This window comes from Peromyscus maniculatus, chromosome 7, assembly GCF_049852395.1.
Source record: "Peromyscus maniculatus bairdii isolate BWxNUB_F1_BW_parent chromosome 7, HU_Pman_BW_mat_3.1, whole genome shotgun sequence".
NCBI lineage: Eukaryota > Metazoa > Chordata > Mammalia > Rodentia > Cricetidae > Peromyscus > Peromyscus maniculatus.
In genome coordinates this window covers 54,200,746-54,216,130 of record NC_134858.1, presented here as the reverse complement: position 1 = coordinate 54,216,130, position 15,385 = coordinate 54,200,746, and the positions used below count along the sequence as shown (strand labels likewise).

General features: G+C 41.8%; 1 protein-coding gene across 1 annotated transcript in view; it reads right to left on the bottom strand.

The window, feature by feature from the left end:
* Window positions 1–15,385, bottom strand: part of Ptpn9 (protein tyrosine phosphatase non-receptor type 9) — a 95,489-nt gene that overhangs the window by 15,333 nt on the left and 64,771 nt on the right. The window contains exons 6-8 of the mRNA XM_006971545.4: window positions 15,057–15,167; window positions 11,360–11,688; window positions 3,169–3,262 (exon numbers count right to left, since the gene is read on the bottom strand). Of these exons, the coding sequence (XP_006971607.1) occupies window positions 3,169–3,262; window positions 11,360–11,688; window positions 15,057–15,167 (534 nt within the window). The remainder of the gene's footprint in view (window positions 1–3,168; window positions 3,263–11,359; window positions 11,689–15,056; window positions 15,168–15,385) is intronic.

Below are 15,385 nucleotides of genomic sequence, written 5' to 3'. Positions count from 1 at the left end.
GTTAGAGTGCATCCTAGCAGGCATGAAGCCCTAGGTTCAGTCCTCAGCATCATAAAACAAACAAACAAAAAACAGCACATGCTGGTGTACACATGTAATCCTAGCCCTTGGGAGCTAGAGGCAAGAAGATCAGATTTCAAGGTCATCTTGGACAACATAATTTTGTGGATAGTCTGGCCTACAAAAGCCCTGTCAGGCAAATGGATGGAACTAGAAAAAATCATCCTGAGTGAGGTAACCCAAACCCAGAAAGACAGTCATGGTATGTACTCACTCAAAAGTGGATTCTAGATATAAAATAAAGAACAATCAGACCACAACCCATAGAACCATGGAGGCTATATATATAGCATGGAGGTCCCTAGGACAACTGTGGCTTATAATAAATTTTGGTTTTACTCAATTACTAAAAAAAAAAAAAATAGCCAAAGGAATGGAAACACATGAACTATGAACCAAAGGCTGAGGGGCCCCCAGCTGGATCAGGCCCTCTGAATAGGTGAGACAGTTGATTGGCTTGATCTGTTTGGGAGGCATCTAGGCAGTGGGACCAAGTCCTGTGCTCATTGCATGAGTTGGCTGTTTGAAACCTGGAACTTATGCAGGGACGCTTGGCTCAGTCTGGGAGGAGGGGACTGGACCTGCCTGGACTGAGTCTACCAGGTTGATCTCAGTCCTCGGGGGAGGCTTTGCCCTGGAGGAGGTGGGAATGGGGGGAGGGCTGGGGGGAAGGGGAGGGGGTGGGAAGGGGGAGAACAGGGGAACCCGTGGCTGATATGTAGAACTGAATGGTATTGTAAAATAAAATAAAAGGGGGAAAAAAAAAAGCCCTGTCAATAAACAATAAGTAAGTAAATAATCAAAGCTGGTATTGTGGTAGATATCTCTGAACCAATATTCTGGAGACTAAGACAGGAGGCCAGCCTGGCTGTATAACAGCATCTTACTTCAAAAAAGAAAACTCAAGGGCAGGGCCTTAAGTTTCCCTTTACTGTGAGAACAGCTGCTAGCACTGTTTGTAGCAAAGTCAAGTGGTGATGTCAGGTGATAATCTTCAGATTACTACAGGATAATTAGAATCATCTCCTGTTACACTGGGATTTACTCATATTTGTGATACCCATTCAAAAATATATTCCCAATACCTGCTTTTATACACCCCCCCACACACACACACCAGGCACTGGTCCTCAGATTTATCATGACTAGAATAATCTCCCGGTACACTGGGATTCACTCACAAATATTTCTTAAAACCTGCGAGGTACTGTTCTGTACACTGGTGACAGAGCAGTCAACCAACAGATAAAAACAGGTATTTTGGACCCAAGAGACTCAATCATTAAACTCCACTCCTGAAGACAATGTATGAGGACAATTTCAGGAGTACTATGATCAGGCACCTTAGCTAACTGTCAAGGAATTTGAAAGAAAAAAAAAACTATGCAATAATCCTGGGCAGGATTATGAATGCCTAAAGGAGAAGGGTCAAGAAAGTCTGGACCCAGGATCCACAATTACTCTCAAAATTATCCTCAAGCACAGTAAGGGCTAAAATATCAAGCCTGTATAATGTGAGCCATGTTAAATAGATGTTCTTAATTTCCATTATTTTGAAAGAGAAACTTTAATCAATGCATTTGTGAGGGTGGGGGAAGTTATTTGCTTAAGTTTTTTTCCTCACATTTATTTATTGTTTGTGTGTGCATGTGCACATACATGCACGAACTTGTGTGCCACAGCACATATATGAAGGTTAAACCACAACTCGGAGAGAAGTCATTTTTTTCCTTCTACCATGTGGTTTTGGGCATCAAAGGGAGGTTTGGGAACAGATGCTTGACCCGCTGAGCCATCTAACCAGCCCAGGGTTTGGTTGATTTCACTCTGCACTTTATTTGAGAGGGTCTTGCTATGTAGCCCAAGTTGGCTACAAACTCTTTCTTTAGTTCAAGCTAGTACAGAACTTGCCATTCTCCTGCTTCAGCCTTCCAAGTATACCACCAATGTTATATTTTTGTAATTACAGAGGTTAACAGGGAAAAAAAAAATAATAGTCAGATAGAAAAAAAAAAAAAAAAAGGTTAGCAAGAGGGCTCAGCAGCTAAAGACCCTTGACACCAAATATGATCACCTGAGTTTGATCCCCAGAACCCACCTGGTGGGAGAGAAATAACTCCTGAAAGTTATCCCTTGACCTTCATGTGCATACACATACATAACTAAGTAAGTATTAAAAGAAAAAAAGACTTAGCCACACATGGTGGCACATGCCTTTAATCCCAGCACTCTGAAGAGGCAGAGAAAGACAGACAGACAGACAGACCTCTGGACATTCAAGACCAGCCTGATCTACATAGCAGTTCCAGGCAGCGAAAGCTACATAGTAAGACCCTGACTCAAAGAAACAAAACCAAAAAAACTGTAATTGGGCTGTCAAGATAGCACATCAGGTAACTACGCTTGTCACAAAGCCTGAGGAGGAATTCGACCCAGAGTACCCACTCCCAAAAGTTGTCCTCTGACCTCCTCATAGGCACTGTCACCCATGTACCCATTACACATACACAAACTATAAATAACGGCATGGCATGAAGGCATACACCTCCTTTTTTTTTTTCTTTTAAGACAGGATCTCTCTACATAGCCTTGGCTGTTCTAGAACTCACAGATCTCTGTCTGCCTGCCTCTGCCTCTGCCTCTGCCTCCGCCTCCCAAGTGCTGCTGTTAAAGGTATGTGCCACCACCCTCGGCCTCTGGCATAAAACTTTAATGCCAGCACACAGGAAGCAGGAACAGGCCAATCTTTGTGAGATAAAGGACAACGTGGTCTATATAATGAGTTCCAGGACAGGCAGGACTATATAATAAGATCCTGCCTTAAAAAAAAAAGAAAGAAAGAAAGAAAGAAAGAAAGAAAGAAAGAAAGAAAGAAAGAAAGAAAGAAAGAAAGGAATACCATACTGTCAACAGTCACAAAAAAATTCATTTATTCTCTTCAATATGGTAACATGGACATTTAAGGACTATCTCTAGCCACAATTAATGCATAACAAAGTCAGAACCCAAACTCATCTCCATTTCACCCACCTGCAGCCAGTACTAAGTTTCACCTTGGAAGGGCTGGATTTCCAGGGTGCTGAGAAGACACGGCATCTATCTCCCTACCTGAGTGTGGCCACTGCGCTTTGTCAGCTTCACTCGCGTTTGGTCCAGGCAGGGGACGTCTCCATAGCGGTTCTTCTCTAGGTTTCCTGGAGACCTGAAGAACAAGGGGCAAGTCAAAATAAGGAGAAGTGTGAGGATCAGGTCATTCTTAGCTACATGGAGAACTTTAAGACAACCAAGACTACACAAGACTCCTTCTCTAAAAATAAATGAAAAAGACAGGGCTGTATCGTTCAGTAAAAGAGTGCTTGCACATCCTCCACCCTCACTGCCTTCTGCTTTGTACGATTTGGCTCTGCAAAAATTATTTAGATATATTATTGATTAAAAACGTACCAAGACCATCCACATATAATAACATCCTATATTGTTGGAGGTCAGGGAATGTAGCTTAGTTGGAATAGCACTTGCTTACCAGGTACAAAACACTGGTGTGGATCCTCAGTCGCTGAGTAAGCTGGATGTAGCCCAGCACTCAGGTAGAGCCAGGAGGATCAGAAGTTCAATGTCAAACTTACTACACACAGTTTGAGACCAGCCAGAGTTACACAAAAGCCTGACTCAAAAGGGTGAAGTAGTCTATACTATTGGGCACATATGTATACATAATGGTGTAATCGAAATGGCTAGAAATACACCACATTTATACAAGGTGTAGCTGCTTGTAAAAAGGAAAGAATTGAGGGTGAAGACAGGAAGTGATTTCAGCTTCCTAATGAGTTCTTTCATGTAATGAAGACAAATATGACAGAACAGTTACAAGGATCAGTTTTGATCATAGGAACTGGAGGTTTTTATACTTTGTACTTCTTCACATATATTTTTCCTTCATCTTTTTTATTTCAATTTGTATTTACTTGGTGTGTGTGAGGGGGTATATATACAAGTCAGAGGCAAAAATTGCAGAAGTTAGTTCTCTGCTTCCACTTAAGTGAGTTCCAAGGATCAAACTCAGGTCCTTAGCTTAGCAGCAAGTGTGTTTATCCACAGAGCCATTTCATTGGCCCCTTGATTGGTGTTTAGTTTTTGTTTTGTTTTGTTTTAAGATAGGCTCTAACAGCACAGCCAGGGTTGGCCCCAAACTCCTGGCAACTCTTCTGAAGACTCCCAAGTATTGGGTTTACATTTTAAGCCACTAGACCTGGTTCTTTCCTACATCTTTTTTTTTTTTTTTTAAAAGATTTATTTATTTATTATGTATACAGCATGTATGATTGCTGGCCAGAAGAGGGCACCAGATCTCATTACAGATGGCTGTGAGCCACCATGTGGTTGCTGGGAATTGAACTCAGGACCTCTGGAAGAGCCGTCTCTGAGCCATCTCTCCAGCCCCTCTTTCCTACATCTTAAAAACTCCCCCTTGGGGCCAGAAAAATAGCTTGGCGTTAAGAACACTTAGAACCACCTCTGACTCTAAGACTCCTCGGATTTCTGCAGGTACTGTACACATAACATACACACACAGAGACACACATATACTCATAAATAAAAATAAAACCCAAAAACAAGCAAAGCAAGACCTCCCCTCATCCCATGTAATTAAGTATAGTTGACTTTTTATTTTTACAAAAAAATAATTCGATGTGACAATCCCCCTATTCAACGAATTAATGTAGTAGTTAACAATGCATCTGTAGTGATTTAAAAAAAAACGGCCCCCCAAAGGGAGTGGCACTGTTAGGAGATGTGGCCTGTTGAAACAGGAGTGGCCTTGTTGGAGGAAGTGTGTCACTGTGGGGGTGGGCTTGAAATCTCTTTAGCTCAAGCTTTCCCACAGCTGTGACACTGAGACCATTTCCTGTTGCCTTCTGATAAAGATATAGGAAGCACCATGTCTGCCTGCTCCCTGCCATGTTCCCCAACATGATGAAAATAGACTGAATATCTGAACCATAAGCTGCCACCTCAATTAAATGTTTTCCTTTATAAGAGTTGGCCATGGGCCAGGCAGTGGTGGGGCACACCTTTAATCCCAGCACTTGGGAGGCAGAGGCAAGTGGATCTTTGTGAATTCAAGGCCAGCCTGGTCTACAGAGTGAGATACAGGACAGGCACCAAAACTAAACAGAGAAACCCTGTCTCAAAAAACCAAAAAAAAAAAAAGAAAAAAAAAGAATTTATGTGGGGGCTGTGGTCATGGTGTACCCTCTTCACAGGAATAGAAACCCTAAGACCGCATCCAATGGCAAAATAAATAAAATGAATACTTATCTAACCCTTACAATTTATACAAAACGTAATTCAAACTAGACCACAGACTAAAATTGAAACCACAAAACTTTGAGGAAGAGAGAATCCAGAATCTTCAGAATATAAGGTAAAATGTTCTTAGATTTGGGGCCCAATGATTGCGTTATGGGCAGAGGCAGACAGATCTCTGTAAGTTTGAGGCCAGCCTGGTCTAGAGAGTGAGTTCCAAGACAGCCAGGGCTAGTGATAACCTAGCTCAAAATATTGGAGGAGGAGGAGGAGGACAGAGAGAGAAATGGGGAGGTGTTAAAAGTCAGGTATACTAGGGGCTGGAGAGATGGCTCAGCAATTAAGAGCACTGGCTGTTCTTTCAAAGGACCTGGATTCAATTCCCAGCACCCACATAAATGTCTGTAACTCCAGTTTTAGGGGCTCTGAAACTTTCATGTAGATATACATGCAGGCAAAAAAAACACAATGCGCCGGGCGGTGGTGGCGCACGCCTTTAATCCCAGCACTTGGGAGGCAGAGGCAGGCGGATCTCTGTGAGTTCAAGGCCAGCCTGGGCTATCAAGTGAGTTCCAGGAAAGGCGCAAAGCTACACAGAGAAACCCTGTCTCGAAAAACCAAAAAAAAAAAAAAACCCAATGCACACTAAATAAATAAATAAATCCATCTTTAAAAAAACAAAAACAAAACCCCACATATACTAATTAAAGGGAGCTGGGGAGACGACTCAGGACTCAAGCACACTGACTGCTCTTCCAGAGGACATAGGCCGACGTTCCTGGCCCCACCTGACTGTCAGCACTGTCTGTAACTCCAGTTCTGGGGATCCATTGCCCTCTCCTGGCCTCCAAGGGCACTGCACACACATGGCGCACAGACATACACACAGGCAAAAATACCCATATACATATAGTAAAAATAAATAAAATCTCAAAAAAAACCTTAAATGACAGAAAGAAGGAGATAAGTGGTAATAGGGCTGACTGTATTTTGAACATGGTGCGACACACAGACCTACAATACATGGCAAAACTGAATACAAACATAACAAAACACACACACACATACACACACACACACACACACACACACAGTAAAACTGGTAAATTATGAATAAGGTTAGTACCTATCAACGTCAACATCCTGGCTGTTACATTATATAAGTTTTGGAAGATATAACTATAGGCAAATTGGTAAGTCTACATATAATCTGCATCATTTCCTATAAATACATGTGAATATACAATTGTCTCATAATAAAAATCTTAATTAAAATTTTAAAGGTTTTTTTGTTTGGTTTGGTTTGGTTTTTTGGTGAGCAGGCTAGCTCTTAACTCATAGAGGTTAATCTGCCTCTGCCTCCCCAGTGCTGGGATAAATGGCATGCACACCACCACCTTGCCTAAAAAAAAAATTATTTTAAACTATGTTCATGAGTGTTTGCATACATGTGTATGTATCACATGTATGTTTGATGCCCAGCAAGGACAGAAGACAGCATTCAATCCCCTGGAACTAGAATTACACACAAGTTGGAGCCACCATGTGGGTGCTGGATACCGAACTAGGGTCCTCTATAGGAGCAGAAAGTCCTTTTAACTGCTGAGGTATTCTCTACTGCCCCCAAAGATTTGTTTTACTTTATATGTATATATCTGTGTGATTACATGCCATGTGTATATGGGTACTTGCACATACCAAAAGGAATACTAGATCCCCTGGAGCTAGAGTGATGAGTAGTTGTGTGTGAGCTGACCAGTATGGGTTCTGTGAACTAACTCTGATCCTCTGGAAGAGCAGCAAGTTCTTTTAATTGGTAATTCATTTTTCCAAACCTGGACTCTAATATTTACATATTATATTAAGTATGTATTATAATAGGTATATACACACAAAATATACATATACATTAAATAAAACCAAACACACACATATCTCAAAAGCATACACACACACACACACACACACACACAAAGCAGAGAATTGCCTCTTCTTAGTTACTTCTTAGTTACTAACACATTATTTTTCCTCTTCCAAAATTCAAATAGAAGCTGGGCATGATGGTGCACACCTTTAATCCCAGCACTCAGGAGGCAGAGGCAGGTAAATCTTTATAAATTCAAGGCCAGCCTGTTTTACATAGTGAATTCCAAGAGAGCTAGGGCTATGTAAAGAGACCCCATCTGTTTTAGTGTCCTGTCTATTGCCGTGATAAAACACTATGACCAAGACAACTTACAAACGAAAGAGTTTAATTAATTGGGCTTATGTTTTTAGAGGGTTAGAGTCCATGATAGTGGAACAATGGTAGAAATGGCAGAAAGACCTGAGGGCTCATATCTCAAATGGGAAGCAGGAGGCAAAGAGACACACTGGCAATAGCAAAAAGTCTTTTGAAACCTCAAAGCCCAGGCTGGAGAGATGGCTCAGAGGTTAAGGGTACTGGCCCTTCTTCCAGAGGTCCTGAGTTCAATTCCCAGCAACCACATGGTGGCTCACGACTGTCTATAGTAAGATCTGGTGCCCTCTTCTGGTGGGCAGACATACATGTAGGCAGAACACTATATACATAATAAATCTAAAAGAAAAAGAAAAAGAAACCTCAAAGCCCATCCCCAGTGATAAACCTCCACAAACAAGGCCACATCTCCTAATCCTTCCCAAACAGGTCCACAAACTGGGCACTAAGTCTTCAAACACAAGCCTATAGAAGATATTCTCCGTCAGACAACTGTCTTAAAAAAAAATTAACTAATTAAAAAAAATTTTTTGTTTGGTTGTTTTTTGTTTTGTTTTGTCTTTCGAGACAGGGTTTCTCTGTGTAGTTTTGGTGCCTGTCCTGGCTCTCTCTCTCTGTAGACCCGGCTGGCCTTGAACTCACAGAGATCTGCCTCCTGAGTGCTGGGATTAAAAGTGTGTGCCACCAATGACCAGCAACAAATTGACTTTCCCACTTTTTTTTTTAATTTATTTTTATTTTACATGCATTAGTGTTTTGCTTGCATGTATGTGTGTGTGAAGGTGTCAGGTCCCCTAGAACTGAAGTTACAACAGTTATAAGCTGCCATATCCTCTGGAAGATAACCCAGGTCCTCTGGCAGAGCAGTCAGTGCTCTTAACCACTGAGCCATCATCTCTCCAGCCCCAAATTAAATATTTTAATTAATATTTTTTTAATTAAAAGTATTTTTAATTTAAAAATGCTATGGAAATTTTGAGCAATTGTGAACATTCTGATATTTACTTCACACTCCAGAATTCTAAGAAAGATACATTTGCTCTGTGTAGGTAGTTTTACTAGACCCTGGTTGAAGAAGGTAAGATCAGGAGCTAATGAGGTTTATGAGTTCTAGATCATCAAACTGGGGCTCCAGAGTTCAATAAAAAGGCAAGCCTGTGAAGTTCTCTCATCAAACTAGATTCTAAAATAGCAGCTGGTTGGAATGGTACAAGTAGACAAAACCTACTCGTTCAAGGCAATTACTTGAGGCAGTAATAACTGTGGTGGGGACCTACATAAAAATCTTAAATCCCCAAACAGGATATCACTCTTCCCTGCTCCCACGCTGTTTCCTTGACTCCTACTGAGGATACTGAAGACAGTGGTACACACCTGTACCCCAGCATACAGGAAGTAGGGAGGCAGGAATATCAGAAGTTCAGGGCCATCTTCGGCTACAGAACAAGTCTTAGGGCAGCCTGGGCGGGATGAGACCCTATGGAGCAGGAAGATGTTGGGAGAATTCCTGCAGATCCAGGAGTGTTAGCACATAGCTTTCATCTGCCTTTTGTGACTGCGAACTCCTGTCTCCAGTACCTCCTGTTTTAAGTCTTATCTGAGCTCCCTAGGGGTTCAAAACCTGTGCAAACTTGTGTTAGGAACCACCAGAACACGGAGGTATTCCTTTACTGAGAATTTACATTTGGCATTATTCCTTTTGGGCTTAGATAAGAGGTTTGGGTATAAGAATGACTTGCTAAAGGTGTGAACTGTGTAACAATAAAAAGGCCCTTTGCTAAGCTACAGTGAGTCAATCCGCTAGAGATGGAATTCACCTTGCAGAGCTCACTAGTAGGAGGAAAGCAGCCAATTAAAACATTGTAAGAGGGCTGGAGAGATGGTGGAGCAGTCAAGAGTACTAGTTGCTTTTCCAGAGAACCCAGGTGCAAACAGCACTTACATGATGGCTCACATTCTTCTCTAACTCCAGTCCCAGGGGATCCCATGCCCTCTACTTGCCTCTGTGAGCACTTCATGCATGCATGCACAGACACACATGCAGGCAAAACACTCAGACACATAAAATACAATAATTAAAAAAATTTAAACCATGCTAAACTATGTAAGTGTGTTGGTGCATACCTTAAATCCCAGCACTAGAGAGGCAGAGGTTAAAGGGATCACTGGACACCATGTTTTGGTGAGTTTCAGGCCAGCCAAGGCTACATATGAGGATCTTGTCTCAAAATAAAACAAAAAACCTGATTATTTAGCCGGGCGGTGGTGGCGCACGCCTTTAATCCCAGCACTTGGGAGGCAGAGCCAGGTGGATCTCTGTGAGTTCGAGGCCAGCCTGGGCTACCAAGTGAGCTCCAGGAAAGGCGCAAAGCTACGCAGAGAAACCCTGTCTCGAAAAAAACCAAAAAAAAAAAAAAAAAAAAAAAAAAAACCTGATTATTTAAAAAATAATAATAAGGTAGAGAACAACTGAGGAGACCACCTCCACAGATACACAGATACAAGTATATACAGATACACATATACACAAACACACCGCAAAACAAAAGGGAGAGAAATGCCCCAGGCTGCACCTGTAGTCATCAAACCATTATAAATCAGTGATAAACTAGCAAGATGATTTTATGGGAGGATTTGGGAAGAAGCAAAGCCCTAAGAGGTTAAATTCCTAAGAAGCAACTCTTCTTTCTGTCATAGAATTCTTTTGAATACACAGTACCTCTTCCTGACAAGATCTAGCATTTTATTATATTGTAGGCCTTTCATAAACAGTGTTTGCATTTCAAGAAAATAACCAAGCTTGCCACAGTGGTACATGCCTATAATAAGACCAGCACTCCAGAGGCAGAGACAGGAGGACCTCTGGTCAAGGCCAGTCTAGTCTATAAAGTAAGTTTCGACCAGCCAGGGCCACACTGTTTCAAATAATAAGTAAGCAAGCAAACAAACAAACAAACAAACAAATAAATAAATAGTAAATGAGTGAATGAATAAATAGAACAAGGAAGAAATATATAAAGATCATTACAAAGTTTCCCTATTGGTACAAAAGACCACCAGAAGTTCCAAGGCATAAGACATCAACAAGCCCAAAGCCCCTGGGAATAACCCCAGACAAAACTATTTAAGTGCCTGTGAAGCTTTTTGTGTGTATTAGTATGTATGTATTGTGTGCCCTTGAGTGTAGAAGTGCACGTGCCTGTGTATGTGAATGCAGAGGGCAAGGCAGGACATCAGCTGTCTTCATCTTCATCTGCTGTTCTTAAGCTATTGCCTGGATCAAGGAGCGCTCAAGGACCCATCTGTGTCTGCCCCAACAATGGTGACATTATATGCAAGTGCAGCCATGCCTACCTTTTTATATGGGTGCTGGAGGTTTGAACCAAAATCCTCATGTTGCAGAGTAAGTGCTCTTTCCCACTTAACCATCTCCCCATGAAACATTTTATTTATTTACTTACTATTCATTCATTCATTCATTCATTCATTCATTCATTCATTCATTCAAGGGTTGTCCTGGCGGGCTGCAGCTCACTATATATACCAGGCTGGCTTCCAACTCATAGATTCACTTTCATCTGTCTTCCAAATACTGGGATTAAAGGCATGCACTACCATGTTTCGCCTTCACGTGAAGCCTCTTGACCCCAGGGAAACCCTCTATAAAGGAACTGAGGTATTGAAACAGCTGCAGTCATCACTTGCCAGAAGCACCTTGGGAATTGATTGTTGACACAAACCTCTCCTACTTACATGGAACAGTGGAAAGTGCCAACAGGGTTCTCACGGCGGATGTCTTCATACTCCTCATATATGCCCCGCTTTTGCCTGGTATTAACATAGTCTACCAACTCTTGGATGGTCATGGCATGGGGACCTGGAACATGTACTGAGTCCCAGTCTAAGGCAGGAGGTAGGGAAAACAGGATGATCTCATCGAAGGGATCTGGGTGGCCGTTCACTTGGGGCAGGAACTGGAAATTCCAAGTGGCGAGGTCAATTTTGACGTAGCCACCCAGATTTTCTGGAAGGCACTCCCTAGGCAGGTGCTGGGTAACTTCAGATGTCTTTAATATCTGAATCTGTAAGGACACAAAGAGCTACACTGAGCACTGGGGCTATAAGTCAGAAAGCATACAGACAAGATAAAAAAAAAAAAAAGCAAATGTGCTTACATTAGATTTGAAAATTAGAGGAAATTTGCTTGAACCATGGTATATTTGAAAAGAAGCAGAGTGAATTTTATTCCCTTTGGATTAAAATCCTATGAATTTCTCAGATAGCTAAGTTTGAATGCTGAGACTGTCTCTCAAATTCACTCCTGGAATTAGAGTCCAAGCTACTTCTCTTCTGAAACGAAGGGACAGTGAACAAAGGCTTCCTACTATCACCGAGGCTTTAAGGCCACATCTCTTGCTGGTACTCTTCTTTCTAGAAGCTACGAATGCATAGGTAATGACCACTTCTGTCGGTCACGTACTAACTCAACCTATTCTAAGTCTCTTAGCTTATATTTTACTCACAGCTTTGTACGGATGTCCTCAAAGACAGATTTCCACAAAAGACAAAGACACCTCAAAATGGTCATTTCAGAAAACACTAGATAAGTAACCATATTTGATTCTGCTACGCACTTAAATATAGCCATGCTAGGCCAAGATGGCCTAGTTAGTTCTCAAAATCTTTGTAGCGCAGGAATGCTATTCTTAAAAGACTGTCCCCTTGCTGGTGCCTCTTCTTCTTCTTCTTTTTTTTTTTTTCCCCAGAGCTGAGGACCGAACCCAGGGCCTTGCGCTTGCTAGGCAAGCACCACTGAGCTAAATCCCCAGCCCCAAAGATTTTTTTTTTTTTTTTTTTGGTTTTTCGAAACAGGGTTTCTCTGTAGCTTTGCACCATTCCTGGAACTCGCTCTGTAGACCAGGCTGGCCTCGAACTTACAGAGATCCGCCTGGCTCTGCATCCCAAGTGCTGGGATTAAAGGCGTGCGCAGCCACCGCCCGGCAGCCTCTTCTTATTTTTTTAATTGTGTATGTGTGTGTATCTGTCTGTCTGTCTGTCTGTGTGAGTATACCACATGCAGATGATGAGCGACCAGAAGAGGGCACTAAATCCCTGGAATTGCACTTATAGTGAGGAGCCAACCAACTTGGGTGCTGGAAACCCAACTCAAGTACATGCTCTTAACCACTGAGGTACCACTCCAGCACCCCAACCCCAACCTCTTCTTAAAAAGCTATCCCCTTTCCTCCTCTACCTCTTAAAGAACTAGCTCAAAAAAGCTGGAGAGATGTTAAGTAATTAAGACCCAGTTCAGTTTGCAGCATCCACATGGCTTAACAACTACAGTTCCAGGGGATCCAATGCCCTCTTCTGGCTTCTGATGACACCAGGCACACACATGGGACACAGACATACATGTAGGCAAAACACCCATACAGGTAAAATTGAAAAAAAAAAAAACAGATCTTAGCCAGGCACTGGTGACTCATGTCTTTCATTCCAGCACTTGGGAAGCAGAGGCAGGTGGATCTCTGTGAGTTGGAGGCCAGCCTGGTCTACAAAGCAAGTTACAGGACAGCCAGAACTACACAGAGAAACCCTGTCTTGGGGAAAGTAATAATAATAATAATAATAATAATAATAATAATAATAATAATAATAATAATAATAATGATAAATATTTTTTGGACATTTTAAAAATGGAAACAATAAGAAACTGTTTTAAGAAAACACAGGCAGATGGTGGTGGCGCATGCCTTTAATCTCAGCACTTGGGAGGCAAAGGCAGGTGAATCTCTGTGAGTTCGAAGACAGCCTGGTCTACAGAGTGAGTTCCAGAACAGGTTCCAAAAGCTACACAGAGAAACCCTGTCTCAAAAGATGCCCCCCCACCAAAAAAAAAAAAAACAATGAAAGAAAACACAATACCCAGAGATATGCATGATGGTACACTCCTACAATCCCAGTACTTGGAAGGTTGAGACAGGAAGACAGCCATGAATGTGATGCCTACTATACAGTGAGCAGCTATAGGCCAGCCTCAGCTACCGAATGAAACTGTCTCAAAGAATAAACAAAAACACCAAAAGAAAAGGAACAAATAAAACCAGGAAGAGAACTCCCTATCACTCTGAAAGTCACAGGAACTTAATAGTACTTTCCAGTAAATAAACCAGGGTTTGGCTTGGGTTTGGCTTGCTCTCCTCTCTCCTCCCCTCCTCTTCCTCCCTCTTCCCCCCCCCCCCCCTCTCTCTCTCTACTAGAGACAGACTCCAGGGGCCTTTAAAGCTAGGCAAGTACTCTACCATTAAACTACATGCTCAGCCCCAGACCAATTCTAATGCTGTTCAGATAGTATAAATATGTTAAATGCTGACTTTTGGTCTTGGTCTTGGTTTGGGGTATTGGGGACTACATCTAGTCTCTTGGGCATGCTGAGAATGCACTCTGACACTGAGTTACACACCCAATCTTTAAAACCTTTTAATTCTGTTCAATATTTATAGTGCCTTATGCAGCACTAAGTTAACTTTGGAAATCATATAATCCTTAAAATACTTCTTAGGGGATGGAGAGATGGCTCATCGGTTGGGAGCACTAGCACTGGCTGTTCTTCCAGAGGACCGGGTTCAATTCCCAGCATCCACATGGCAACTCACAGCTACCTGTAGCTCTAGTTCCAGGGTTTCTGATACCTTCACACCAATGTACATAAAATAAAGTTAAATAAATTATTGAAAAATGAATAAATAAAAATAAAATACTCCTGGGACACATTGGTCCAATACTTTTTTTTTTTTTTTAATATTCTTTTTTTGTTTTTTGTTTTTAAAATTTATTATGTATGCAGCATTCAGCCTGCAGGTGTCCCTGCAGGCCAGGAGAGGGCACCAGATATCATTAAAGGTGCGTGTGAGCCACCATGTGGTTGCTGGGAACTGAACTCATGACCTTTGGAAGAGCAGTCAGTGCTCTTAACCACTGAGCCATCTCTCCAGCCCCTCCAATACTGTTATATTCAAGGTGGTGTGAAGAAAGAGTCAGATAAACTGCGTTTTCCAACTCAAAACAAATTTGTGGGCAGTGAAGGAGGTGTTCTGTCCCAAGCTAATGACTGAATGAAGAATGTGAGTGAATACAATAACAGGAGCAGAAAACATTCTGGGAGGGGCTGGAGAGATGGCTCAGCAGTTAAGAGCACTGGCTGTTCTTCCAGAGGTCCTGAGTTCAATTCCCAGCAACTACATGGTAGCTCACAGCCATCAGTAATGAGATCTGATGCTCTCTTCTGGCATGCAGGAAGAACACTGTATACATAATAAATAAATCTTTAAAGAGAAAAAAAAAAACATTCTGGGAGATAAGCTAAAAGGATTCTTTGAAAGCACATGCCTAACGGGCAGATAATAGAATCTATTTATCTACCTCCAATAAGAAAAGGCTGCCTTACCCTCTCCCGGACTTTGTCCTTCAAGAGCAGGCTGATGATAGAATAGGGCACTCGGAACCATATGGGTGCTCCTACAATCAGCACCTTCTTCAAACGAGCTGGAAATGCTCCCTGTGTTGAAAACAGAAAGAGTTAAAACCCAAGGATACTGAATGGCCCAAAGTATGGCTTCTTTTCACTCTTCTTCCTTCCCAGTGAACATAGTAACCTGACAGCTTAATTCGGACAAATAGGTAGGTTGAAAGTGATTAAAAGAAATGAAGAAATTAGAAGCTGATCTACCTTTAAATGATGTTACATTTATGTTAGCCATAAACTTTATGGATCAA